The sequence below is a fragment of the Babesia bovis genome, chromosome 3 (assembly GCF_000165395.2).
Source record: "Babesia bovis T2Bo chromosome 3, whole genome shotgun sequence".
NCBI lineage: Eukaryota > Apicomplexa > Aconoidasida > Piroplasmida > Babesiidae > Babesia > Babesia bovis.
Window position 1 is genome coordinate 1,752,583 of NC_010575.1, and position 25,924 is coordinate 1,778,506.

At 43.3% G+C, this 25,924-nt stretch overlaps 12 protein-coding genes across 12 annotated transcripts; 8 read left to right on the forward strand and 4 right to left on the reverse strand.

Annotated features, from left to right (window-relative positions):
- Positions 1 to 21: 21 nt before the first annotated feature.
- On the forward strand, positions 22 to 4,732 carry BBOV_III008100 (putative integral membrane protein). The gene is made up of 2 exons (XM_001611888.2): positions 22 to 3,998; positions 4,033 to 4,732. The coding sequence occupies exons 1-2, from the start codon at positions 194 to 196 to the stop codon at positions 4,710 to 4,712; spliced, it is 4,485 nt and encodes a 1,494-aa protein (XP_001611938.1). The 5' UTR covers positions 22 to 193; the 3' UTR covers positions 4,713 to 4,732.
- Positions 4,733 to 5,114: 382 nt separating this feature from the next.
- Positions 5,115 to 7,145, forward strand: BBOV_III008110 (DEAD/DEAH box helicase family protein). The gene is made up of 7 exons (XM_051767567.1): positions 5,115 to 6,100; positions 6,135 to 6,485; positions 6,525 to 6,675; positions 6,710 to 6,768; positions 6,803 to 6,863; positions 6,898 to 6,961; positions 6,998 to 7,145. Exons 1-7 carry the CDS (start codon positions 5,150 to 5,152, stop codon positions 7,098 to 7,100), a joined length of 1,740 nt encoding a protein of 579 aa, XP_051623502.1. The 5' UTR covers positions 5,115 to 5,149; the 3' UTR covers positions 7,101 to 7,145.
- A 482-nt stretch (positions 7,146 to 7,627) lies between these two features.
- On the forward strand, positions 7,628 to 8,424 carry BBOV_III008120 (putative 60S acidic ribosomal protein p1). Its single transcript, XM_001611890.2, has 2 exons — positions 7,628 to 7,713; positions 7,994 to 8,424. Exon 2 carries the CDS (start codon positions 8,006 to 8,008, stop codon positions 8,360 to 8,362), a length of 357 nt encoding a protein of 118 aa, XP_001611940.1. The 5' UTR covers positions 7,628 to 7,713; positions 7,994 to 8,005; the 3' UTR covers positions 8,363 to 8,424.
- A 99-nt stretch (positions 8,425 to 8,523) lies between these two features.
- BBOV_III008130 (Cytochrome c family protein) lies at positions 8,524 to 9,362 on the forward strand. The gene is made up of 3 exons (XM_001611891.2): positions 8,524 to 8,835; positions 9,012 to 9,147; positions 9,182 to 9,362. Exons 1-3 carry the CDS (start codon positions 8,697 to 8,699, stop codon positions 9,345 to 9,347), a joined length of 441 nt encoding a protein of 146 aa, XP_001611941.1. The 5' UTR covers positions 8,524 to 8,696; the 3' UTR covers positions 9,348 to 9,362.
- A 161-nt stretch (positions 9,363 to 9,523) lies between these two features.
- On the reverse strand, positions 9,524 to 11,164 carry BBOV_III008140 (uncharacterized protein). Its single transcript, XM_001611892.2, has one exon. It carries the CDS (start codon positions 10,910 to 10,912, stop codon positions 9,611 to 9,613), a length of 1,302 nt encoding a protein of 433 aa, XP_001611942.1. The 5' UTR covers positions 10,913 to 11,164; the 3' UTR covers positions 9,524 to 9,610.
- A 388-nt stretch (positions 11,165 to 11,552) lies between these two features.
- BBOV_III008150 (putative vacuolar ATP synthase catalytic subunit A) lies at positions 11,553 to 13,904 on the forward strand. The gene is made up of 4 exons (XM_001611893.1): positions 11,553 to 11,666; positions 11,752 to 11,880; positions 12,158 to 12,732; positions 12,768 to 13,904. Exons 1-4 carry the CDS (start codon positions 11,621 to 11,623, stop codon positions 13,836 to 13,838), a joined length of 1,821 nt encoding a protein of 606 aa, XP_001611943.1. The 5' UTR covers positions 11,553 to 11,620; the 3' UTR covers positions 13,839 to 13,904.
- Positions 13,905 to 14,114: 210 nt separating this feature from the next.
- On the reverse strand, positions 14,115 to 16,469 carry BBOV_III008160 (uncharacterized protein). Its single transcript, XM_001611894.2, has 3 exons — positions 16,357 to 16,469; positions 16,180 to 16,323; positions 14,115 to 16,143 (listed from the first exon to the last, which is right to left on the reverse strand). The coding sequence occupies exons 1-3, from the start codon at positions 16,432 to 16,434 to the stop codon at positions 14,140 to 14,142; spliced, it is 2,226 nt and encodes a 741-aa protein (XP_001611944.1). The 5' UTR covers positions 16,435 to 16,469; the 3' UTR covers positions 14,115 to 14,139.
- A 288-nt stretch (positions 16,470 to 16,757) lies between these two features.
- On the forward strand, positions 16,758 to 20,010 carry BBOV_III008170 (AAA domain family protein). Its single transcript, XM_001611895.2, has 4 exons — positions 16,758 to 17,106; positions 17,376 to 19,698; positions 19,733 to 19,887; positions 19,922 to 20,010. Exons 1-4 carry the CDS (start codon positions 16,822 to 16,824, stop codon positions 19,988 to 19,990), a joined length of 2,832 nt encoding a protein of 943 aa, XP_001611945.1. The 5' UTR covers positions 16,758 to 16,821; the 3' UTR covers positions 19,991 to 20,010.
- Positions 20,011 to 20,234: 224 nt separating this feature from the next.
- BBOV_III008180 (Acetyltransferase (GNAT) family protein) lies at positions 20,235 to 21,020 on the reverse strand. The gene has a single exon (XM_001611896.2). It carries the CDS (start codon positions 20,926 to 20,928, stop codon positions 20,260 to 20,262), a length of 669 nt encoding a protein of 222 aa, XP_001611946.1. The 5' UTR covers positions 20,929 to 21,020; the 3' UTR covers positions 20,235 to 20,259.
- Positions 21,021 to 21,062: 42 nt separating this feature from the next.
- On the forward strand, positions 21,063 to 22,836 carry BBOV_III008190 (putative integral membrane protein). Its single transcript, XM_001611897.2, has one exon. The coding sequence runs from the start codon at positions 21,628 to 21,630 to the stop codon at positions 22,801 to 22,803; it is 1,176 nt and encodes a 391-aa protein (XP_001611947.1). The 5' UTR covers positions 21,063 to 21,627; the 3' UTR covers positions 22,804 to 22,836.
- A 204-nt stretch (positions 22,837 to 23,040) lies between these two features.
- On the reverse strand, positions 23,041 to 24,522 carry BBOV_III008200 (putative 2-oxoisovalerate dehydrogenase E1 component alpha subunitputative). Its single transcript, XM_001611898.2, has 4 exons — positions 24,135 to 24,522; positions 24,001 to 24,100; positions 23,552 to 23,965; positions 23,041 to 23,517 (listed from the first exon to the last, which is right to left on the reverse strand). Exons 1-4 carry the CDS (start codon positions 24,508 to 24,510, stop codon positions 23,061 to 23,063), a joined length of 1,347 nt encoding a protein of 448 aa, XP_001611948.2. The 5' UTR covers positions 24,511 to 24,522; the 3' UTR covers positions 23,041 to 23,060.
- A 100-nt stretch (positions 24,523 to 24,622) lies between these two features.
- BBOV_III008210 (uncharacterized protein) lies at positions 24,623 to 25,879 on the forward strand. The gene has a single exon (XM_001611899.2). The coding sequence runs from the start codon at positions 24,840 to 24,842 to the stop codon at positions 25,839 to 25,841; it is 1,002 nt and encodes a 333-aa protein (XP_001611949.1). The 5' UTR covers positions 24,623 to 24,839; the 3' UTR covers positions 25,842 to 25,879.
- Positions 25,880 to 25,924: the final 45 nt, after the last annotated feature.

Genomic DNA, 25,924 nt, shown 5'->3' on the forward strand with positions numbered 1-25,924 from the left:
TAAAAATAAGTCTAAACAAAGTCGATGTGTAGATGTTTCTGGATATGCACTGTGTCCTTCCGTTGTCCCGTGATGACGAACTTTTAACTTCATTGTGACTCAAGACATGATTTGAGGATTATATCTTTCCTATGATGCGAACATTGGCCAGTACAGTTGCGATGGTACTGTTTCTGTCCAATGTGTACGTAGGATGGTCACTTACAACTTCGGGCAGGTGATTGACTCGTACGTTGCTGCTGTATTTCCTGAATCTGATGACCATTACAACCTTCTGAAAGATAGCAATGAAGATGTTGCTACTGAGGAGAAGCCTGAGGTGCCTCGTTGGCATACTATATTGCAGTGTCTTCAGGCTACATTGTTGATAGCGACATTGATTGCCCTTGGTACATATGCACTGCACGTGCGTTCCTCTTATTTTTCCACATTAATTCAACGTGCTGGTCTCAAAGAGCCTGTATCTTTGACTGATGAGGGTTATGTTAAATTTCTAACCAAGTTGGACGAGGTGAAGTCAAGTGCTAATGTCGATGCCGGTACAATCCAGCTCTTTGACTTGGAACTTCAGCACGGTAGTGACACGTTTGGTTATAGTGACATAACGACGCGTCGTGATGTTGCATATTGGCTTCAATTCGGCCTGATTCCTACTTTATATCGCGGTTTGAAATCATACAACACCTTGATTGGTAGCACAGTTCGTCTATCATTTATCTACAATGGCGATACTGGAAAAACTGGTGAACTAAATCCCGATGAGAATATTGTGTCTCGTACTGCTTTAATGTCTACATTCCCTTTAGGTGGCGACGATGATTTGAATGAGAAGGTTGAGGACGGTATATCCGGTATTGACAAAAATGAGGATGAGGATGTGGAATTGGTAGTGAACGATTCTTCTGGTGATCCAAAGGAGAGGCTGCCAGATGTAAATACTAAATCTCCTTATATTTCGAAGATCCCATTCGCTTCTGACGGTACTCATCACACAGACTCTAGTACAGGTGGTCGTTTTATGTACGTCAGTGGTGACTCGTTTGAGGATTTTATGAACACTTTAAACTTTGGTGAGCAGTACTCATCTAGGTCTCCTTACTTCCCATTATGTTCCATTCTGTCGGACCTTAATACCACTGCTGTTACACTTGAGGCCTTTACTGGTAACGCCACTGACTACACTATGACACACATTCGTGTTCATTTTGAATTTATATTAGGTGCCAATGGTGACACTAGCATAAAGAAGGTTTCGAAGGCTTCGTCTATATCAACTCCACGTGACAATCTCACACGTCGCATTCAGCTAGGTATATATATCCTCGTTGTGCTTATTACGGTGTTCTATTTCTACCACAGTTACTGCATACACCGTGGGTATAAAGTTTACAGATGGAAGGGGATGTACGTCCTTGATGGCCTTGCTAAGTTATGTTTGTTAATTTGCCTAATTGCTTATACCTTTAGGCTTTATATGGGTCATTCATCGGGTCCGTATATCCAATCGGTTTCCGACAGTAACGGTGACTACAATTTGATTGCTACCTTAGGGCGCAACGGTAGAATACTTGATGCGGACTTACTTGAAGTTATGTTTAACAATTTACGGTCAACTATTAAAAAGGGCTATGTTAGCACGGGATTATTTCAGATGATGACATTTTGGACAATTACGTTATTGTTTATCTTATGTTGTGCCAGTCTTATTGGCGGCGGTCGTGCTGGTAAGGTTTTAATTTTTTGGGCTCATCACTCGATGTCTCAATTCCTGATAGCCTGTTTCGCCGTTTTGTTTACATTGTTCATGATGTCAGCCGTTAACGCTTACCTTGTGAATTCTGTTGAGAAGAACAATGCGAGTTTTCGTTATAACTTTGCAACATTGTTTAACATCTTGGCGGGTGTTTCAAACGATCGTGTGGATGAATACGTGCAGAACACCGGGTTCATGCATACGGTTTCGATTTTAGTTTTAATTGGTGTCTTTACATACTTTGGTATTATTGTTTTGGCTACTTTAATGCTTACTGCAAATCCTGAGCACCGGATTCGTAGCTTTGAATTCATTCCTCTGAGGAATCCGTTTGACTCATCTCGTTGGCACCGTATTAAAATGCTTATTGAGCGCAAGTTTGGATTCTTGTCAATGAACAACCGTCGCATGATATTGCGTGAGCTTGTTTTTTCTCGCCGTAGGCGTGCTGCATCTGACGGTGCAAATACTTCCTCGGGACAATCTGGTTCTAAAGGAGTGGCTACCGGGAGCCCTGCTGGCGGTGTTGATACTGCCGCGGCTTCAATGGAAGCAGAGACCGTCAATCTGGAGCCGCCAGTTATTAATGGCAATAATCAAAGGGAGCAGCATTGTGTTGATGTATCTGGTGATGGTGATAACAAAGGTTCTCCTAAGATCCCCTTTGGGTTAGATGGCCTTAATATCAGGTGGTCTTTTAACTATAGATTCCGGAATGATGTCCGTACTTATCGCAACATTTTATATTGGCTCATTTTAGTTGGTATCCTTGTCTTTGGGTTTAAAGATTGGCGTTATCACAACTCTCGCAAGCTTTTACAGCAGACGTTGAAGGATCGTATAAAGACGGATATTTCGGACCTTCCACCTTTGTTCGCTAGTTTAAATCACACTGCTGGGGACAAAGCACTTAAACCTGTACCTGATGTTAAGTTAGAAAAGCCGAATGGGCTGACACCTGAAGTTGAACAGGCAACTGTGATATCGCCATCCATGGGCCAAGATATACCCCGTGTGTCTAATAGCGATACAAATACATTGTCAATACAGACAGCAAATCAGTTGGATGCTGAACCTGGGGAACATTCTCGTTCCAATGTAGATGCTCCAGAGTCAAGTGGCGGTTCAGACGGACCTAGGGTCAACCAAGCAATGCAGCCTTCATACGGCGTAAAGGCGATTGTACCAAAGTTACACTTCAGTCCTAGACGCATAATATCTCGTCAGGAGGTGTTTCGCTGGATGACGGACGGCGGTTTGGCATCTATGTTCCAATGGGTCCAGTTTGATAATGACATGTTCCACTCAGCGACTGAAAATCCAGAATTCATGTCAGTTAACAAACGCTTTTTTGCTGTTCCCGCTAATAATCCGATCTTTATTGAATTCAAGTTACATTCTGCTGATGGCTTTAAAAGTCCCATTTTTTCCAATATGACTCACGATCTTGGTAAGCTTACAGTTCGTGGTGTGATTCATTCTGAACCCATATCATTGGGTCTAAGGGAAGTATTTGGCAAAGGCGCCACCGACTTCCCTGATTGTGTACGTAAGGTGTATATCCATCTGCTCTTGGTGGACCGAAACGCCGACTGTAAGCTTTACAATACCAGGATACGCTTTGACCTTGGTAAATCTGGCATGGTCTTATTAAGGCTCAGCGTCAGGAGTGTGGTGGGCGTGCATTTAACTGCTCGATACTGGAACATCGCTTTTATAGTGGTCACTACTGTATCATCACTGTTGCTACTACTATTTGCTTGGTGGATCTATAAAGACTTTGTTTCCTTCAGGTTCAATTACTGCAGGCACCACCGTATTAGCCCCAAAGGCCGCTTTTGGCATTGCCTGATGGTCTACTTCGTGAACGATTACTTGAGGTTAATACACTTTTGGATACTATCATTGATTGCTGTTACCTGTGTGATGTACTATATAATTCACGACAATACAAATGCAGTATATCGCAATATCAACTTGATATCTACTTTAGAGGGCCGTTTGGTTGTACAAAATGCTCTTTGGCATATTCGTGCGGTCCACTTATTACTTTGGTATGTATTGGGTACTCTTTGTACACTCATTCTATTGGTTCAATTCAACATGTTACAAGTATTAGTCCAAGTAATCTTCGTCTGCATCACATTTGCTTTTACGATGTACATGCTAGTATTCTTGGCCTTGTTTGTACTAGCAATCACGTTTCTGTTCGTCATTTTGATCTTCGCTGCAGACTTATATGATGGTTAGTTTTACTTATTCATCTCACATGTTTATAGAGCTATCTCGTGACGAGAATTTTGTTTTAGGTGGTTTACGTTTACTGGTGGGCCAATCTAAAATACCATCCCACGTTTATGAGAGCAACCCTGTAATTATGTTAATATATCCCTTATGCAAGCTGTTGGAGCTGTTTTTGGGTAATTTACTATTTGTCTATTTATGGTCCATATGGCCTAAAGAAGATGACAAGGAGGCGGAAGCATTAGACAAGACCTACGAGATGTTTAGGTCGGAACCTATTGAGGAATGTGAGATATCTGATGGCGTCGCTAGCCTTACGCAAGTGGCTCCAGATCAGCTTGACTTGATTCCCAATGAAATTAAGGAATACTGTGCTGATGAAGCTATCAAGTTCCATGAAATGTTTCGTCAATTTAACGAGGAGCTGACTTCATCGGGGCTAACCAAAGTGGAGTATTTGATGCAGTTGGAAAACCGGTTGGCAAAACAAACACATGAAATGCTAACCCATTGCCAGTCTTTGGAGTTAGAGCTCGAAGTACTGAGCAAAGCGTGCAACAAGGCTGAGGGAGAGGATAACGACGAGTTGGAAACTGCGATATCGCTATTGGAAGCCACGGTAGCTGACAAGAAGAACGAACTTGATGCTATATACGCCAAGTATAAGAGTATTATGGACCAAGAAGATAACGAAGCAAGGAATAATGTAGATTAAGTTACTTTATATACTACGTATATATTTAGCTGTTCCATCCATATCTATCTGTTTCCGCTGACACTTTGCATTCTAGAACAACCTAGGATCTAGATACAACTTCATGTGTGATATACACCCGTTATTTGGTACCGCTTATCCGATTCTTGCACATATCACAGAGACAGATGCCACATGCTTTATCAATACACATCTCGATGTAATGCCACCTTACTGTGTGCTATGTTATAATAAAACTGAAATTTATAACCAAAAAGACTCAAACAGGGCAACACATCGATTCCCTATGATGAAATACACTGTCCAATGTTTATAGATTCTCTAGTATACTTTAGACAATTCCACGATAATATATAATTATACTTTCGGGTTACTCTAGGATAACATACTGAAGCTTTGGGTCTAGTGTGTTACTACAATGAGGGACGCATTTCAACATGAATGTGCGCGGTATGTGCCATTTATGGGCGTTTGTAGGCCCTGGTTTATCGGTCCATAATCGTAATGATGGCCATAAGACGTTGTATGCTTTTGGAAATTTAGGAATCCGCTTGCCTAAATCCCCTGAGGGTTTCTGGAATCCTAAGTCTGAGTCAAAGAACAATGTGGAACAACGCCAATCGTTACCCTTGATCCATGTGCCTGATTGTGGTCCCCAGGGCGTAGTTTCATACGCTGGTATATACAAGGATATTGACAACTTGCCAGCGAGAACATTGGAGAATGTAGATATAGAGTCACTTACCCCTGGTGCCATATCAGAGATTGGCCGAATGCTGAATGCCGTTGGCGTTGAAAGCCTCTCCAGGCTTCAGTTATCGTTGTTTGATGAGCTTTCGTATGGTAGCAATGCGTTATTCCACTCTGAGACGTCTACTGGCAAGACCTTTTCAATGCTTTTGTACGCTACCTTGAGACACTACTATCGCATTGACCCTTCATGGTTATGTTCACGCAGGGTACAGACTTTGTTTGATACATCCTTATCTGGGAAGGTTAAAAATGCACCTTTCACACCGCCAAATTCGCCTGTACTCGGCCGTGTTATGGTACTCTGTCCAACCAAGGAGCTTGCTGTACAGACAGCTAATCAGTTAATTGAATTCACTTGCGGTGATGTCGACGCTGTTAGACTTATTATTGACGACCAAGCTATGTTACCTGAGGATATTAATAGCCGTCAACTATTTATTGTGGGTTCTGCGAATCAGGTGAACCAGTACATGCTGACTAAGAGTCGTCGTTATACCCGTGGCATACTTCAGCACGTATCTATGATAATACTTGACGAAATTGATCGTTTGATTAAAGTACCAAATCAATATGCTTCATCTAGGCGTAAATCATTCCTTCGTACTCATCCAACAGCAGCATTTCAGCTTTGTCAGGTATGCTAGTCATTGGAATCCACATGCGTTACAGACGTTGCTGGCGTTGTCACCAAACCGTTTACAGGTAGTTGGTGCCTCCGCTTCTATATCGAGGCACCATATTCGATTCATGGATACTGCTATTCAATCATATCGCAAGACTAGGTGCCCCCTGGCGGTCATCAGGCACCAAGATGAGCGTACTGCTGCTAACCGTTACGTATCAATTCCAGAATCTGTAGAGCATTTCTTTGCGGCGTCCAATACAGATTCTTTGGGTAACAAGGTTGGCAAGTTAGCTACAATATTGCGCCAGCGTCCGCCTGAGCGTGTAATATTCTTTATCAGCTCAGATCACTCTTTGCTATCTTTTAGGCACTACCTAAATAACTGTGGATTTGAGGTATGTTTATATACAGTGCAACATATCATATCATTTCAGTGCAAAATTTTACATCATGAGTTTGGTATACGTGACAACATATCGAAGCGCTTTGACCCTACTGTACAAAAGGGGCTGTATGATCGTCGTGCATCTACTGAAGTGATGGATATGTATGACAGTTGTAAACAAACTTTAGAAACTGAGTCGGGTAGGTTTTCTTAGTACTTCTAACCAAATCGTAGATCAATCCTGTTACTATGCGGCGTCTATGGATTCAGCTCGCGGGTTACACTTCTCAGCTGTAAGCTTACATTCTCAGTTTCAGATGTTTACAGCTCGATACGATATACATGATAGGCATACCTAGAAACGTGGATGAGTACGTGCATATAGCTGGTTTGTGTACAGTATTGGATTTCATTACTCTCAGGCCGCGTTGGAAGATGCGGAAATATTGGACGATGCATTGTGGTGGACAGTGCCCCTAACCTAAGGTACATGAGCACTATTGTTCTTACATATAGCTACAGTAAGGTGTTGACATGGCAGAGTGCCATGAATTGCACCATATCACCGTTATCTGATGCGGAATCGGAAGCCCTATCAAAATACAAGAGTAATATCAAGGGATGACCTGGCCAATACCATACACAATGCAACACTTTGGGCGCCTCCTTTTGCGAAGGATTGTACTTTACTAACGAGTCGTTGCAATCGCATCCATCCTTGGTGCTAGTACATAGCACTGCTGTGATAATCAATGACACATGTACGGCATTGGTAGACCAAGGAGACTCTATATCGGTACCCAGGGCTCCTTGGCATACCACACGTAGATGAAACCGAATAGTAATATCAAAAATATAGATATACAAATGGGTCACATTGTGTACAGACTGCCCATATTAAACAATAATCACGTATGAATCACTTTTCATTCCATTGCGAAAATCGCGGTACAATGTGTAGCGCCGAGAAGAGCCTAACTCAGACCCTAGTGAGATAACTAAAAACCACCACAGGGTATCTATCTAGTTATATGGACATATAATGCCGGTTACTGGTTGATATATTGAGAACGGCATTTCTCGATGGTGGTGACGCGCCTAGGAATCTGGGTGGGGCGGGAGGATGCCAGGCCAGGTGTCTCCAAAATTGTCATCTATTACACGTGATAAAGTCTTCATATAGGTGGTGTTGAAACCTAGCTCTATTTCTGACTCAAACGGACACAAACATCTCAAAGGTACGTCTAAATTATCATGATTTTATATCTATTTTGTGTGGTTATGTACACGGTGACGTAGTCGAATGCGTGTTATCGTTTATATACAGCTTTTATTTAGTGCTGGTTAATTAATTGGGTACTAATGATAAATGTTTGGTACTATTTTAGTCTGTAGTCCCTGTTATTTCATGAGTTTCGTTTATACAGTGGGATCCAATGTGGGTTGTCTTAATATATAATGCTGTATCCATGGGATTTGTATAGCAATTATATACCTTTGGTTTAATGTGTGTTACAGGGGCTTGTCAAAATGTCGTCTGTTCCCATGTCCGCCCTTTCTGCTGAGCAGCGTGACGAGTTGCTTTGCATCTACTCATCTTTGATTTTGTACGACGAGGGTCTCGACATCAGTGCTGAGAACATCACTAAGCTGATCAAGGCTGTTGACATCAACGTACAGCCCTTCAGGCCTATGCTTTTCGCCAAGGCTCTTCAGGGCAAGAACATCGCTGAACTCTTTGCTGGTGTTGGTTCATCGGCTGCTGCTGCCCCTGTTGCTGCCGCTGGAGGTGCTCCCGCCGCTGCTGAGGACAAGGCTGAGGCTAAGAAGCCCGAGGCTGAGCCTGAGGAGGAAGAGGACGACATGGGTTTCTCTTTGTTCGACTGAGCGACACACCTTGGTGTTTTGCCAACATGCTTTAAAGCTCAATTTCTGCTTTTAGAATATCTATATTAGTGTTTGTAAAGGATGCTATAGTCATCCTACCCCCGCGCTGTACATTCTGGTAGCCTGTGTATCTAAGAATAACTAGATACACATTTACGCTTTTCATATCGCAATATACATTTCTGTTAGGTAAGCACCCTAATAGGTGTTATATGTATTCTTCCGTTTATATTTAGCGGGATTTACTTGATACATATAGAGCATGGATCACATGGCGTGACTCATCTCATTCTTATTGGCAAGTTCTGGTTTTACTAATTTCCAAGTGTTTGTAATGGCTGCTGGAGACAGCTGGGACGACATCCCAGATAATTTCGTTTTACCTGCTGGCAACGCCCAGCGTGGCGCTAAGCTTTTTAAGAAGCATTGTCAACAATGTCACTCCATGCGTCCGGATAACCGTCAGACATCAGGTATGTGGATGTTTGTATGTAATAAGTACTTTTGATGGCCATATATGGTAATATATACGTTTACTTCTGTTCATACTACGGAGCCATAACGTTGTCACTGTAATATGAATGCTACAATTTGTTAATCATGTGCTCAATGCGTTGATCCTATCATACATATGTTCACGAACATCCAGGCTTTGCTACAGTTGGACCCACTCTGTTCAATGTATATTGTAGGACTGCTGGTGCATCGGGCCATGACAGTGTCAAGGGAATTACTGACAATTTGCAAAATGCCGGCATCGTGTGGACCGATGCCAACTTAATGAGGTATGGCACTGTTATTTATTCTATGACATTACAGGTACATGAAAAACCCTGAACGTTACGTTAATGCTGTTGTTGGCATGAATTTCTCTGGTCTTCCTAATTTCCAGGATCGTGTTGACATCGTTCACTTTTTGCGTGACTTAACTCCTGAGGGCACGGTGGGCAAGAAGATGATGGAGGAGGCTAAGAGGAAGAAATAGTTTTACTTCCTTGACATAGATTCTAATATTTAACATTACATTCACTGTGCCCTTTAGTTCTCTGGTCATCTTGAAATGTTGACAATCTAGTGCAGCACTTTGTATGACAGTTAGCAGCTCTATAATGAAAATATAAATTAAGATATAAAATTTACGCGTTATGATAATATATAGCATATTTGTACAAAAAAATACAGGATCACACTCTAGTTCTGGTACCCTGTATTGCTATGATACAATATAAGTTCGTATATCGTAACTTGTCACATAACAGCACATCCATACGGGAGCTGTATAACTGAGTCGTTGTTATCGTCCCTAAGGACAATCTCGATATTGTCATATTGGAACTCATCCCAATGACCCGTATGTATCATCGTATGTTCCTGCATACGGTAGTGTGCATTATCGTCGAACTTCGATTCGTCATTATCTTCAGATTCCTCATTACCGCGCCTAGAACGTAGATTAGCAAAATAACTACGTAATGTCTTGGGGCCCGGTGCTTCCTCGGAACGCTTCGATAGGTACTCGCTAAACATGGCTACTCTGTTTTTGATATAGGATGTAGGTGAGTAGTGTGACATGGATTCCACGTGATCCTTAGAGCCCATACTTTGGGAGGGAACGTCCTGATTATCTATATTTTTATCACTCGGTTTACGTAATGATTTAATTGCCTGGAAGAAACGCAAGCGTCCATTGTGTACGGGCATGTCTTCAATAAACTCTTTTAGTGGTTTAGCTTCTGTTTCAGTGTTAATATTCTCCTCAAATACACATTGGTAAGGTCCATGTTCCGATAATACCCGTTGTGAAGCTTTGCTAACAATTTCACAACGCAGGTTGTTTCCAACGTCGATTACTGATTGTGCGTCCACGGGGTCTGGAGACTTCTGTTCCTTTGGCGGGTCCTCGATAAATAGTGCAAAGCAATCTACAAAGGTACCATGGTTTGGGATAAAAGCATCGCTGAAAGTATAGCCTGATTTCTGCGATGAAAATGACGGGATAAAAGCGATAAATCGTTCAGAGGCGCTATTACTCCTCAGAAAGCTTTCCATATTCCAGCTAAAGCGTTGCGATATGTTCGGCACTCCGTTAGCCATAGAGCTTATGGCTGAAGCGGTGTTAGTTCCGAATGTCCTGGTTATCTTCCAGTTGGTGTACATCATTCCCTTGAAACCGTCAAACATGGATGATAGCTTGTTGTACAGTGCTGCAGTATAGGTACTAGACTCATTATCGTCAGTCACCTCTGTCTCCTGGTCTGAATCATCTGTATTTCTCGACTTGAACCAGTCAACTCCATGGAAAACAGTTTTGAAACGATCGATATTACGCCTACTTTTCACCGAAAGTTCGCTGGGGGATGACTTCCGGGAACCCTGATCTGACTTTCTCCAAAACCCGGAAACCAGGTCAGATTTGAGCCATCCTTCAGATTTGGCAGCTTCCTGAGGAAGCATACCTTCAGACAAGGCGCGGCGATCTTTAACATCTAGTACCTTGATCGCTACTGCCTTAGTCCTACGAACTGTTTCCAAAGGAGCGTCATCTACCATTGTGTGCTGGAGAAAAACGCTTAGGTGGCTACTTAGATGTACAGCATGTGTAATCCTGAAACTAGGCAATGATGACTAAAACGAGCATATGGATCTGGCGTGCATTGATTACATTATTATATGTGTCGATCAAAGATGTAAGTGTAAACACTTTGATGACGCTACGTATATAATATGATAAACCATGTCAACCCTAGACATGACGCGCCAGATCCTGTACGAAAACTGTTAAAATATAATTATATATATTTTGAGAGACATGGTGATCCACACATTTTACAATGTTCTTAACGTAACCTATATTGTGACTTAAGTGATTATATATTGCGTGCATTAATGCATCCGTTAAGTGGAAGGTTGTTGTTATAGCAATTTAATTATTTGGTTTTGTTAAGTAGCTATTAACTTATAGTTGCTAATATTAAAAATATGTACCTTCCGGTATTCAATATATATAACATTCGTGTGTAGGAGCGTAACATAGGCAGCTCCATCTAAAGCGAGATTACATTACGTTCTAATCACTAGCAAATTAAAATTGTAAATACAAATCCCAAATAATGCACAATAGAAATACAGTTTATTTCGTCTTCTTGGTGTATACATTCACTTTACCCCAACATACCTCATCTTTGGTTACGATTCGGATGTCGACCTTACCTGTGGCAGTATCTCCGTCCACTGTTCATTTGTCTTAGATTTGGCAAAATGGAAAACACTTCGTGCGGTACTATTTACAAGGTGTCCGGTCCCTGTAAGTCTTAGTTCTACATATTGGTTGCCAAGATTGCACATGTCTATGGAATTATGTTTAATTGCATGAGGATAATAATTTACAGTGGTCATCGCTGAGAACATGCCTGGGACTAAAATGTTCGAGCTTGTTCGTGTGGGTAAACGTGAGATTTGTGGAGAGATCATTAGGATCGATGGGAATTCCGTATATATCCAAGTCTACGAGGACACCTGTAAGTTTTGTTTGTATTCATTGGTTTTGGGTATCTCATTTGTTCCGGTATATATATCCAGTTAGGAATATCTGCTGTTCATCTTGATTCTATTTTATACCATTTGGGCTTCTATGTACTAGACCTTATCTATTGCATGGTCATTACATAGTATGGGTCTATGTGTTAGATATACATCCTTCCTGGGTTAGCGCATAACGTGTATTCATGCACGGTGCTGGTTGATTCAATGTTGCTTTTATGTTTTTTGCCTAATACGTTGACTAACATAATACAGCTGGGTTGCGTGTTGGTGATCCTGTGAAGAACACTGGTATGCCGCTTTCTGTGGAGCTTGGTCCTGGTGTTCTCGATACTGTTTTCGATGGTACTCAGCGCCCACTGAACAAGATTTACGAGACATATCAGCAGTATGCGGTCCCTATTGGTGTGAATATGGCATCGCTCGATCGCACAAAGCTGTGGGAATACACGCCAAATCCTAGTATTACTGTTGGTTCCATGGTGACCGGTGGTGATATTTTTGGTACTGTTCGTGAGAATGACATTTTCTCTAAACACCACATAATGATACCGCCAAATGTGAGTGGAAAGGTTACGTTCGCTGCTCCTGCTGGGCAGTACACTATTGAGGAACCACTACTAAAGCTTGACTACCTTGGTGAGGAGAAGGTATGCAAGATGTATCACGTCTGGCCTGTACGTCAGGCAAGGCCGTTTGTCAAGAAGATCCCTTCAACGAAGCCGTTACTAACGGGTCAGCGTGTATTGGATGCTTTTTTCCCAGCTGTTATGGGTGGTACTTGTGCTGTTCCCGGTGCCTTCGGTTGTGGTAAAACGTGTATATCTCACGTAAGTTTTCGTGCGGCGGTTATATATCACTCCAGGCCCTGGCTAAGTACGCTAATACTGACGTTACTGTCTATGTGGGATGTGGAGAGCGTGGGAACGAGATTGCGGAGGTGCTTAAAGAGTTCCCTGAACTGAAGACCAAGGTTGATGGCAAGGAAGTGAGCATTATGAAACGCACTTGCTTGGTGGCCAATACTTCAAACATGCCAGTGGCCGCCAGGGAGGCTAGTATCTACACTGGCATTACCCTATGTGAATACTTCAGGGATATGGGATACAACGCTTGTGTGATGGCTGATTCCACCAGTCGTTGGGCTGAGGCTTTGCGTGAGATATCAGGTCGTTTAGCTGAGATGCCTGCTGATTCAGGTTATCCCGCCTACCTTGCTTCTAGGCTTTCGGCGTTCTATGAGCGTGCTGGTACAGCTGAGTGTATTGGAACACCACTTCGTGAAGGTTCAGTTACCATTGTTGGTGCTGTATCTCCACCAGGTGGTGATTTCTCATGTCCCGTCACTTCGTCAACAATGTCCATTGTCCAGGTGTTTTGGGGTCTTGATAAAAAGCTGGCGCAGCGTAAGCACTTCCCTTCGGTTAACTGGACCACTTCATTCTCTAAGTACGAGAAGCAGTTAGAGCCTTTCTTTGAGGAGAACTGCCCAGAATTCATCCCTTGTGTCAAGGTACTTAAGAATGTGCTTCACAAGGAGGGTGAGCTCCTGGAGATTGTGCAGCTTGTTGGTAGGGACTCGCTATCTGAGGATCAGAAGGTGACGCTTGAGGTGGCCAAGATAATTCGTGAGGACTTCCTCCAACAGAACTCGTTTACTGACTACGATTACAAGTGCCCGTTGTACAAAACTGCGGGTATGCTGAATTGCATAGTTACCTTCCACAACGAGTGCCTGAAGGCTATTGCGGAATCTGGCAAACGCGGTAACAAGTTGGGTTGGGGTACTATTTACAACACCATGAGGGCAACTATCAACAAAATCACTGGTCTTAAGTTTATGGACCCGTTACTCCCCCAGGAAGAGTTTGAGGAGGCTTTCAGGACGATTATTGACGAGGTTACTTCGGGCATGCGCCAGTTGGTCGACATTTAATTAGAGGCTAATCGCCTTGATTATATAGTATACATTCAACAACAATAAATTTTTTGTTTGTTCAGCAACTGGCAGACCATATCCATGGGTTGAATGAACATAGTTTTACAAGTGTATATGCATACCCTTAACATGGACTATAGCATCCCATGTGTCATATAGTTCTCTGCCTATGGTATATCACGTTAGTACATGAACTCCTGTGATTGCTAGATCTAGTTTTACATGGAACTATTATACCGATGTAGAGGGATATATATAACTGCTATATTCCGTTATGAACGTGATCATACCTAATGTTTTACGTGGAGTGTCTTTGTTGTGATACATAGAGATCGCCCTGTGATGAGCTAAACAGGTGGCTTACCTTCCTGGATGCAATCCTGGATAGGTGCGCTTGCGTCTCCCTGAGATTACTTTGCAGACGTTGCTTGATCAGCATCTGTTGTGCCTGTAGCATTGCATTATTGCTCTGTTCATCTGCGATGTTTGTGCTTGAATTACTATACAGTTGCGTAGTTATTTTAGCCCTGGTTGGTATTCCCATTGACGATTGTAGTCCTGGTTTATAGTGTGGTTGAAGGAGTACGCCTTCGGCATCAGAGTGCCATCTGTTTTGTTTTACAAATTGGGTATTACTCTCCAGGTCATTGGGTGCCCCCGGGTGGTGTGATTGCCATCTATTCAACTGCGTATCACCTGGGTGCTCATAGATGTTCATCGGTTCAGCTTTTAATATTTGTCTTCGTAGCGACGATAACGGGTTTGCATTCACATCGGACATCTTGGGGGTGGGTAATGCAATTGGTGTCAGTGTAGTTTGGTAGTAATTACGATCGTTAACGGGATCATACGATGCCGATTTAATGGGTGTCTCATCTATAGACAATGGAAACGTAGCGGTATGTTGGGACGTCCGTTCAAAATTTGTATGTCTTTTAGGTACTGGCAATGGCGTCATCAGCCTTGGGTATTCCTTTACGTTTCGTACCACGTTATGCCCCGCGGGAACATCCGTTTGGAATATATTGTGTTCGTCTAGGTTGCTGCCAGGTATATATGGCTGCTGATCCAAGTCGCCTAAACTGTTTTGTGATATATGCATTAAATTGTAATTCCCATGGTGGATGTTTTTCTCCGCGTTGCAGCCAACATTATCCGCACTACGATTGTTTAGCATAATCCTATTGTGTTTGTTTTGGGCTCCTGTCATGGATACTGCCTTACGACGTATTAGCTCTAGATGGTCAATTGAGGCTTCTTCTGTAGTGTATCCTCCGTCAGGCATTATATTGTCTCGGTTATTGACATGGTTGCGTACTACATATCCCAGCGAATGGTCGCGTGCCGCATCGATGGAATAGTTCGCTACATCCTGATAAGTGTCATCCCGACTCAATTGGAACAGACTATTGCCCTCTGATTTTGATGGTATTTCTGTATTGCTGGTATCATTTCCAACTGGTTGCTGTGATTCATTAATCTTTGAATCGATATCACTGTCGTTCATGGTATAGTAGGTAGACGTGGGCAAACCCTTGGTTACATCCGGTATGTCAGCGCTTTCATCGCTACCCGATGACTTGGGGTCAAGGAGGAAGATCTGTACTGATTCTTCTTTATTATCCACTGGCGTTGCATCCGGTGTGGCGTAGGAATGTGTAAAGTTGAGCGTAGGGAAGTCCTTATCGAACGATACTGCGGTTTGATAATCTCGCAATATCACGTGCTCCTCTGATAGCATGCCGTTATTGGACGACTCTGCTGGCATAGAAGTCAGCCTTACGGGTATGGCTACATCGGCATGAAGCTGTTCATGTACCGTTGATACATGCTCGTCTGAATATGCACTCTCATAGTTCCTGCTGTAATTGTCGCTATTTGGCGCCTCCATGGTAGCAATGCTCAACTGGTGCAGTGCAGGTGTTATGGAGTGGTAAATGACGTCTTCTTGACCCTCTCCCTCTGAGCTAGGATAGGGGTAGTCTGGCGTCATGGTCCTGATGGTCACCGCACTTGACGATTTACTCCGATGGTACCCCGGACTCTGAGATCGTGACCTGTGCATATAGGAGCGATTATCCGATGCGTTTACAGCTTCCACAGAGCTCTTTGGCTCGATATTGCTCCCCAAACCCGGGATATGTATTACATTTGATGACGTACTACGTCTGGGCGACACGGGTAAGCATGGAATTGAGGTATCCGTAGTTTCAGGACCCTGGACTAAGCGGTCCATGTAATGCGAGCATGCAAACACCTCGTCACAGTTGTCTAGGAAGTCCTTTTGTAGTAAGGGTAGATGCTATGAAGGGTATAGGAGACATGGAAACAACATTACCATTTTAAGCCTTTGGAACCCCGACTGCGTCATGCGTCCGTGACTACATGGCGCGAATGGCGTGGTCTCCTCGAAATAATTCGAGTAAATGAAGTACACCACTCGAAATGTATCAACGGGACCGTATGTGTATCCCCGAGGATCCTGTAAAGTGTTACACATTATGTCAAACCCTACCTTATAGTACCATTCCAGCATCTTTTCAAGTGCCTTCTTCCGTTTATAGCAACATACAGGGCTCTCCTCATCGTTCATTTTGTATATACTTCCTATACAAGTGTGTAACTGTACATATGTTTATACTAAGTTATCCAGTGTCTTATGACATGGTTAATTTATATAATACACACCTTATCTATAGGATTGATTTCCTTTTAGTTTGTGATATGGAATGTAAAATTTGGGGACTCATGACGATACCACTACGGCAACGAATCTGCATGTTGTCGTTATTTTAGAATTGTAGTATCCATTCATTTATATAATATTTTAAATTAAGCACGACTGGCTACATTTCACTATATATAGATTACTCTTGCTCGCCAATATGCGACATGGAGTACTGCGGTCTATTTTGAATACAATTTTCCATACATTCAATATGGCCTAGAGCAGTATTCATCGTGGTATAATATAGATACGATGGCTACTAGTGAGGGTGTGGAGTTTTTCTGCTCTGGTGACCAGCTGCTACAGCGGATACTGTCTGTGGATTTTTACTGTGACCTTCCTCGAGATGTGTCTGGTAATTTGTCTGATGTCCAGAAGCGTATTCGTTGGCATCGCCCCTTGGAAGAGCTTCCAAGCTTTATTGACGACCTGGCGAAATACCACAGATGCTTTTTCCCCTTGTACATGACTGAGTGCCTTCAGATGCTTGCAAGCAGCAAGTACATGAGTATGGGCTACCCTCTACGTGTTTACAAGGTATGGTAACATCAATGCTAGATTCTATTTGCTATATATAGTTTCAATGTGTTGTTTTTATATCTACTTGGGTCTGATTTGTTTAATTACCTTTGTACCATCGTTTATTTGTGGTATAATGCTTTGTAAGCGCTTGCGTCTTATTCGTTCAATTACATTTGTATGTACCTTCGTTTATATGCAGCATATGATTCTGCTTTGAAACTGCATTATGATTGTTTTAACCAATGTCATTCTAATGTTTCCCGATAGCTAATAATATACTTCAGGTAAGATACCAATTGATAGACAATTTTGCGCTCGTCAATTTTTATGGGAAAACTGGGTTTCCATTCATTCCTGGCGACCTCGTATTGCTCTACATTGGTGGAGTTGGTCATGATGTAGTCCCTGACTCTGGAATGCCCACTATACAGGAAAGCGTAGATACCTCTGATTGGGACGATGTACCACTGTTTGTTTCGGTGCCAGCGGACCACCCATTGTACCAGGACACGCTTAAGCATTCCATTGGGTTTGTGACCAGTGTCAGCAAGAACCAATGCACCCTCAAGATTCTTATACGCCCTCCTGATTTCTGCAATATGGCTACCTTTGACATGCGCAGTATTGCCCGCATGGAGACCATGCAGTATTTGCTCGAGAACACCTCCAACATTATAATGGGTTCTGCAAGTATAGAGGAGCCCACAACTGCAGAGTCCTGGTACGTGTCGAAGCTATGCTCATTCGCTACCTCGATGCGTGAGTTCCGCGCCTTGTGCCAGATGAAAAGCATGCCGCTGGTCAACAAGATGCTGGGTAAGTACTCAGGTCCCGTTATGAGTGATTCCATCGGGGACGATAAGACGTGTTACCTCGAGGGTGTAAGCATACCGGAGAAGCTGAAAAGAAGCCTAGAGGCGGCTTACAACGATGCGCAGCTGCGCTCCATTCGCAACAGTTTGACTAGTAATGGCATAACCCTTATCCAGGGTCCGCCGGGTACTGGTAAGACTACCACCATTATAGGTTTGATTAGCGCTATCCTGGAGCACGACATGTTACCGCCAAGTTGTAATGCTGTTAGTGGGCCCATATATGAACACAATGCTGCTAACGCCGTGTCACGTTGCCCGTGGTTCACAACAGATGCGAGGCAGAGTGAGCCCTTGGAGGTGGCTTTTGACGAATTGAATCTAACTGAGGCGCACATGGAAGCCGGAGTGCACCGGTATGATTCCTATGCATGTATGAAGCCCAGCACAAGCACTGCTGTGGAGACCATTGTTGTACCTACCATGCGCCAAAGTAAGCGCAGGATACTGATATGCGCACCGTCTAATGCAGCGATTGACGAAATAGTGCGTCGGCTTGTTAGGCCTGTTACCGGCGGTATATTCAACGCCGAGGGCGAACGTTATAACCCCAATGTCACTCGTATAGGCCCGAACTTCCATGACGACCTTAAGCAATACAGCCTAAAGAGTAAAGTTGATGCTTTGGGATATAAGCTATACGGGCGAATATACAATAAAACGAAGTACCACGCTAGACATCGGCTAACTAGGGAGACTTTGAACGACAGTGATATCATATGCTCCACCCTATCAGCTTGTGGTTCACCGGAGCTGTTTGTACATCGCAATATGTTCGACACTTTGATTATCGACGAGGCGACCCAGGCAGTTGAGCTGTCCACCTTGATTGCCTTGAGCATAGGCTGTCGTCGGGTTATACTGGTAGGTGATCCTTGCCAGCTATCGGCCACAGTATGCTCCAATGTCGCCGTATCGTTAAAGTACGATAGATCATTGTTCCAGAGGCTGCAGATGTGTGGCTACCCCGTTAATCTATTGGATATTCAATATCGCATGGACCCGCTTATAAGCAGGTTTCCCTCGATGTACTTCTACCGCAACCAACTGAAGGACGCCCCGAGTGTCTACGAGCGCCAGAAATCTGATTGGCGCGAATTCCCGTTACTCAGGCCGGCAGTGTTTTACGCTATAGACTCACTGCAGATGAAGAATGAAACCTCGTACATGAACGAGATGGAAGCTGAGTTGGTATGCCAGCTGCTAGAGCTGATATTGGACGTGCTCGCAGCAGAGCCGGGGTTCGAGTTATCGTCACTCGAGCAAAGGGTGGCTGTAATAACTACGTATTCAGCACAGGTGGCCCTGCTTAAAGAGACTATAGCCCGGCGCCACCCGCAGTTAGTGGTACCTTCCGTTGATAAGGACTCCATATTACCGGGGATATCTTACCCCAAACTGCTATTTGATGTTAGTTCAGTTGATGGTTTCCAGGGTATGGAAAAGGAAATTGTAATTTTCAGCGCCGTACGCACGAGCTATGCCGATGGGCAGAAACCCATGAAAAAAGGGTTGCAGGATTTCACGCCTCCTAACATACTCACTATAGATCAGGAGCCTCATGACCCCAAGAAGTTAAAGAAATTCAGTGCAATGACTGAATCCTATGTCAAAGAGGTGGAGTCAGGTAAAGCAGTGCCTGATATCCGTGATGTAGTTGATGTATCGTTTATTGCCGATCGGCGCCGTATCAATGTGGCCATTACCCGAGCTTGTAGAAACCTGTTCATCGTGGGTAAGTATATGTTTGTTTGATGCATTCCCTTTAGGTAATCCTCGGTACTTACTCGGGCATACACATTGGCGTGCTTTATACAAGCATTACGCTTACTGCGGCTCCATCTTTTTGTGCAAGCTTGGACGTAATACTTTAAAGCCTAACTATCTAAAGTCTTGGGCGAAGGACTATCTGCAGAAGGACCCGGTAGGTTGGCCTTTCGGTATTATATTCAATTCAGGTCGCATATGAGCGATTCCAGCAGAACCCATCACTGCAAGCATTCGTTCAAAATGTAATGGCCCACTAGCCAACAAAAATAGTAACCCTAATGTAGTACATACTGGTTCCGTATGTTGTTACACTAGAACGTGCATTCCATGGTCACTGTAATTTATGTACTGCAGTTCGTATATAATGTGTCAGATCCATTGGAATTCACATAAGATGCTTTTACTAATGGCACAAATATATATTTGCTGTAACCCCTTAACTAATCTGGCAAGAAAGTAACGTCTATATGGCAAACACGATTATAAAATTGCTATACGTAAGCATTAACTACATTAGAAAATGTTTTTATTGGCCTTGGTTAATTGTGTACTCCATTACGGTGAATTGACATGGAGTTCCATTGAGCTTCACCTTGAGTTCAGATTGGTCAAGAGGTTCATAATCGGTTTTAGTGAAGCCGAGTTTATTATAGAATCCCTCCGTTTCCGCATCTGCAAGTGCAAATATCTTGTGAAAACGGGCCTCGATAGCTTTATTCATGGTATGGTCGTAAAGCTTTCTAGACAGGTTGACTCCCCGGTAAGTTGGAAGCACCGCTATACATAAAATTACCACTGCAAAGGGCTCAGGCTTAATTTTGCCATTGCTTTTGCCAATTCCTTTTTTAGGTTGCCCTGTCCAGTCGTATTTCACGACATCACAAAGACAGATGCCAACAGAGAAGTTATAGAGGTATACTATGGAAGAGAATTTGGCATACTTGTAGTAAGCAGTAGCCTCAGGGAACTCACTGCCATCCTGCTTATGATCGTTGAAGTCATATTTAGTAGCATTGTTCAAGAATATCCACGCCTGGCGTATTGTGTGTTTAGTTAGGTCGTGTATGTGTATCGCGCGATTAATGCGACTTTGCACATACTCCTCTCTAGAACCAGCTTCCTGTGATTTACTATGGACTGAGCCTATGCTAAGCTTCTTTGAAAGCTCTTGCGATAGTGATTCCGCGATGGACATCTTGAAACAAAAAATGTGTTAACCTGCAAAATGACCAATGGAATGTCATATATCAGGCAGTATAAGCAACGACGCTAGATAAAAATTCCTCCGTTAATTAATCAATTGGGTGTACTGTGTAATTACTTTGGTATATACAATTTAATGCTTGGTTTGGGAATTGTACATATAGTCATCATCGTTGGGGGACATTAATATCATATAGCACTTTTAGACATTTTACAATCCAATATTACGGCATATGTTTCCGTAGAAATGTGTATATGGATATTTAGTGAACACTGATGCTGAGTTGCTAAGGGTATGTTTCCGTATTTTAGTATTTATTGTCTGATGTGGGCGCATTAACTGAAATATTGCTTATATACAGGATAATCTAATATTGCGTACTCATATATTCAATACAGCGCACGTGGTAATGGTTTGCCATCGTGTCTAATTAATGGATGTGTTATTTCATTACTGTGCTTCCTGAAACCGTTGAATTGGTTGTGAATACTGTCTATAAGTCGATTAACGGGCTTTGAGGCTTGCATGATTCGTGTTCTATTGATTGAGTCTACTATTGTTATTGGCTTTATGTCCTTATAAGGTGGCATATAACCCTGCAACATTTTGATAATGCAGATGTGATTTGGAAATTGCGTAGTACCATGAGTAAATCGTGGATATAGGCTGATTTCATGCATCTTAACAACTATGGACCGATCTTCTGTATACAAGCGAAGGGTGGCTCACTACGTCCGGGTAATTGGTCTCAAACCGTCAGATGATGGTTCCGTGCATAGTGCCGTGGACAGGTTTTCTGTTATTTCTTCTAACGTATTTATACAACTCCAGACCTTGCACAAGCTGGTTGAACCCTATACAGTATACGTCCCGCTGAACGCCCCCAAACACCTGGTTGGTGGCTACGTGGAGACACCCAAGTGCTCAAATGTAATAGCATTCATATACAATAAACGGCGTTTGTTCGGTGATACGAATATCAAGGACATTGTACACGATATAAGAACTGCTGGCGATTTGATAAAGCACCTGTCAAGTGGTATCGAGGCTGAAATTAAAAAATCACAGGAATCTAAGGTGTCGCGACACTTGCAGGAACACCGAATAGGTGTGATAGCGTGTCTGCAGCATATGCTAAAATTGGTCCAATCATACATAGAGGAATACGAACGTTACCGTTTAAAGTTTGAGACTACCTCAAGTTTAGCGCTGCGTATAATGACGGAAAACTGCCTAAAGTCACTGAAAACTAGTGTAACCAGGGAAGAGGAAGAAACCACAAATAGCATCGCAAAGGAGTATCTCCAACTATTCATGGGTGATCACACTGGCAAGGCCGTTGATGTATTACATGAAAACACATCGGTGCAAACACCAGTGGCGGCAGCTGGTCAGTTGCCACCCAGCGAATTCACTGGGTCACTGACATCCAAGTCAAGGCACTCGGGGCATAGTACAGACTCGGTTGTGGCAACACGTATGGAGTATCTGGAAACACCTAGTGACCATGACGTACAAATGTTGGAGATGCAGCATAAGGCGTTGGTACAAAGGGTAAATGAATCTGTACAGGCAGCGGAATTGAGTACTATAGACGGTGTACAACAGCGCCTTACTGAGATATCATCGATGTTCGAACAGTTTAGTGGCACATTGGCGGTGCAACTGGATATGTTCGAATGCATCAACGCGAATGTCATGGAATCGCTGTCCAACATTGAGACCACGGAGACATCATTGAAGAAGACGGAGTCACAAGGCATGTCATTCATGCAACAGATGATGTGCTACTCATTTATGGGCTCAGCGCTGTTCTTGCTTTTGGTGGATTACATCAGGAGCAGGAGCGGTAACTACATTCTGTAGCACATGGCGACTATAGCATTAAACTGTTGTATATCTTACATTGGCGGAATAAATGCTTACCCTAGGTCGATACATTGTATTAGTTATAATGCACTAAATAAACCTGCACTTAGCTGTCATACCAAGGTGTTTATGTATAACAACTATCAATGGCATTAGAACACAATGAATATATTACATCCTCTGTCTTATAGAGAGTTTTATTATTTGATGTATCTTTTACATCACAATATGGTAACAGTTGTAAAGGAAGGCTTCTAAGCCATCTCGTATTTAGTAAGGTTGTAGTTTTCACCGTAACGCTCCATGTGGTCTATGAAGCTCTGGCGCTGCTCCTCAAGCAGCAGGTGCGGCTTGTCGTAAACGTCGTCGAATATACCAGAGACGAGGTCGCAGTGCTTAATTTGCTCCACCTCGCGAATCTTCTTGAGCATATACTTGCGCGCCTCCTTTTGCAATTCCTCGTCGCGCTCGTTATCCCAGATACCACGTTTCTCAAGGTAGGTCTTAACACGGTTAATGGCGTTTATACCACCCGAGGTCCACACATCAAATTCGCCAGCGCCACGGTATTGCGAAGATTCATCAGACGTGCTGTGGTGACCCAGACGGTAAGTCATGTACTCAATGCAGATAGGAGTTGAATGCTTGATGCAATGCTCACGAGCATGCTTGGTAGCAATGTACGAAGCAAAGAGATCGTTACCGTCAACCCTGAGTGATATGCAGAAACATGGATTATACATACCTGATGCTGGGCATGCCATAAGCTACACCGCGGATGGCAATACCGTCACCACGGTACTGGTCACGCACTGGAGTTGAAATGGCATAGCCATTGTTCCTGCAAGCAAAGATAGTCTGAGACTGACGAACCGCAGCCATGTTCATAGCAGCATGGAAGTCACCCTCTGACGCTGCACCTTCTCCGAAGAAACCTACAGCACAAGCGTTGGCTTTAGCCAGCTTTAGGGCATAGCCAGCACCTGCAGCGTGAGGTAGCTGTGATGTCAACGGGGTACAGATGGCATGGATGTTACACTCCTTTTTGGAGTATGAAATGGGCATCTGACGCCCTTTGCACTCGTCACCCTTGTTGGCAAATAGCTGATTCAATGCATCGTCAACAGTGAAGCCCTTGCAAAATAGAACACCAAGTTCACTGCACAAATGTGGAGATGGTTGAGATAAACCTACCGGTACTGACCAAAGATGTGGTCTTCAGGGGTTAAAGCTAAACCACACCCAATTTGCATGGCCTCCTCACCCTGGTTCTGGATGTAGAATGAGATACGACCTAGGTAATATGACTCCATACTGAACTAGATTACCTTGACGTTGGATATTGTACCACAGGTTGTCCCAAATCGACAGTCGGACCATAGTCTTGTAGTGCTCCAACACTGCCTCGTCACTCTCGAAAGGGTTCTTCCATGAGCCCAAAAGGTTGCCATCGGGGTCCATAACCTGGAAGATAGGAATTACCTGAGAGTCCTCAATCAACTGGAGCTCATTTGTGAACTCAGTGTACCGCAATCCCTGTACATAAGGCTTAACATCAGTTGGATTCTCAAAAACACGAGGGTTTTCAGGTCGTTTAGCAATTTGGCTAAAATTACGACGCATCACATGGCCGATGGCCAGAGGGTGTGACGATGACAACCGCGATAAAGCGGGTGTTATACGTTTAAACCCTATCCTCATCATTAATATATTAACTATAGAATTTCAGACAATGCCGTGTGTACGGCCCAAGGTGGCGGTATGTACTATCTCCACAACACGAGTGGTAACGTGAGCTGCGAGTATGGGTCTACACAATTAAAAGTAATGGATCTGTTGTAACTGGAATTACAGTTATTTCACGAATATAGCATTGTGTCATATCCTTGAGTATGTCGGTATTGTTGCTTACTTTGTAACATGAACACATGCTAATCTGGAAGTGTTTCCACGAATGTTGCCTACGGCACACCCGTGGGTTTAATTCTAGCCCACAGAACACAATTTAATGAACTAAAACATATAACTACCATATGTTGCGAAGAGCTTTGCTATGTCTTCCACTCAACCTTGCTGAATACCATGGCGTTTTCATTACACACTGTAGATCGATGTGCCCCGTTGCTACACTTAGTAGATCTTCCCACTCGTTAAGAAATAGCTTTAGGGCCTGTATTAATGGAAATAATACCGGGTGGGTGCCTCTGGAGGAGCTTTATCCAACGGAGTCTGATGAGACCCAGGACCACAGTAGTGCGTATGTTACAAATGAACGAAGAATCAATACTGTAAACCAGTTGATGTATGTTGCCAGGAAGGGCTTAAGATGCCAAGTGTTCGATTGCCATCTGTGGCATGAGCTTTATGACCGATCGTTAGATTTAGCCCCGGAATTTACACCTAGACAGTGGGTAGAGCTGTTACATATATACAAGCGCATTAAAATGCGGCATACAGGCTTGTTAGACCTGGTCACTAGGGAGCTTCTGTACCGTTTGGACTCATTACAGTTAGAGGATCTTAGCAAGTTGGCCCTATGCTTCGGATGGCATGGTTACTGTCATCGGGATATGTTCAGCCGTATCGCGGATGTGGTAATCACTAGACTCACGCGAACTAGAATGGAAGAGGTTCCTGAAGAGGGTAGTAATGAGGTAACGGACGAATCTGAGTCCACAAACATCGCAATGTCAAAAATTACATCGTATACACATCTTTTGGGTGCATTCGCTAAATGTGACCATGGGCACAAAGAGCTGTTTGAAGCAGTTGCAGTTGAGCTTATTCAGCTTCTTAAATCCAAGGAGATGCTGATACCCCCTGGCTTCCTGGCAAAGGTTTTCGCGTCATACGCTCGTTTCGGATATAGGCATGTGCCACTGTTCGATGCACTGTCCAAGGAGATGCTGACAGCTAAGATACCCATTGAGCAGCTGTCAAGGATCGAGCACATGGTCAAGTCCTTGGATTACAACAACGAGATCCTGAATACAGTGTTCGCCTATCGATTGGGCAACAGCGTTCAAGCAGGGTGATTCTCCAGGACAGAATCCATTTAGTGATACACACAAATATACCCAATAGATGTATATAATACATTAACTAGTTGCTTTGCCTT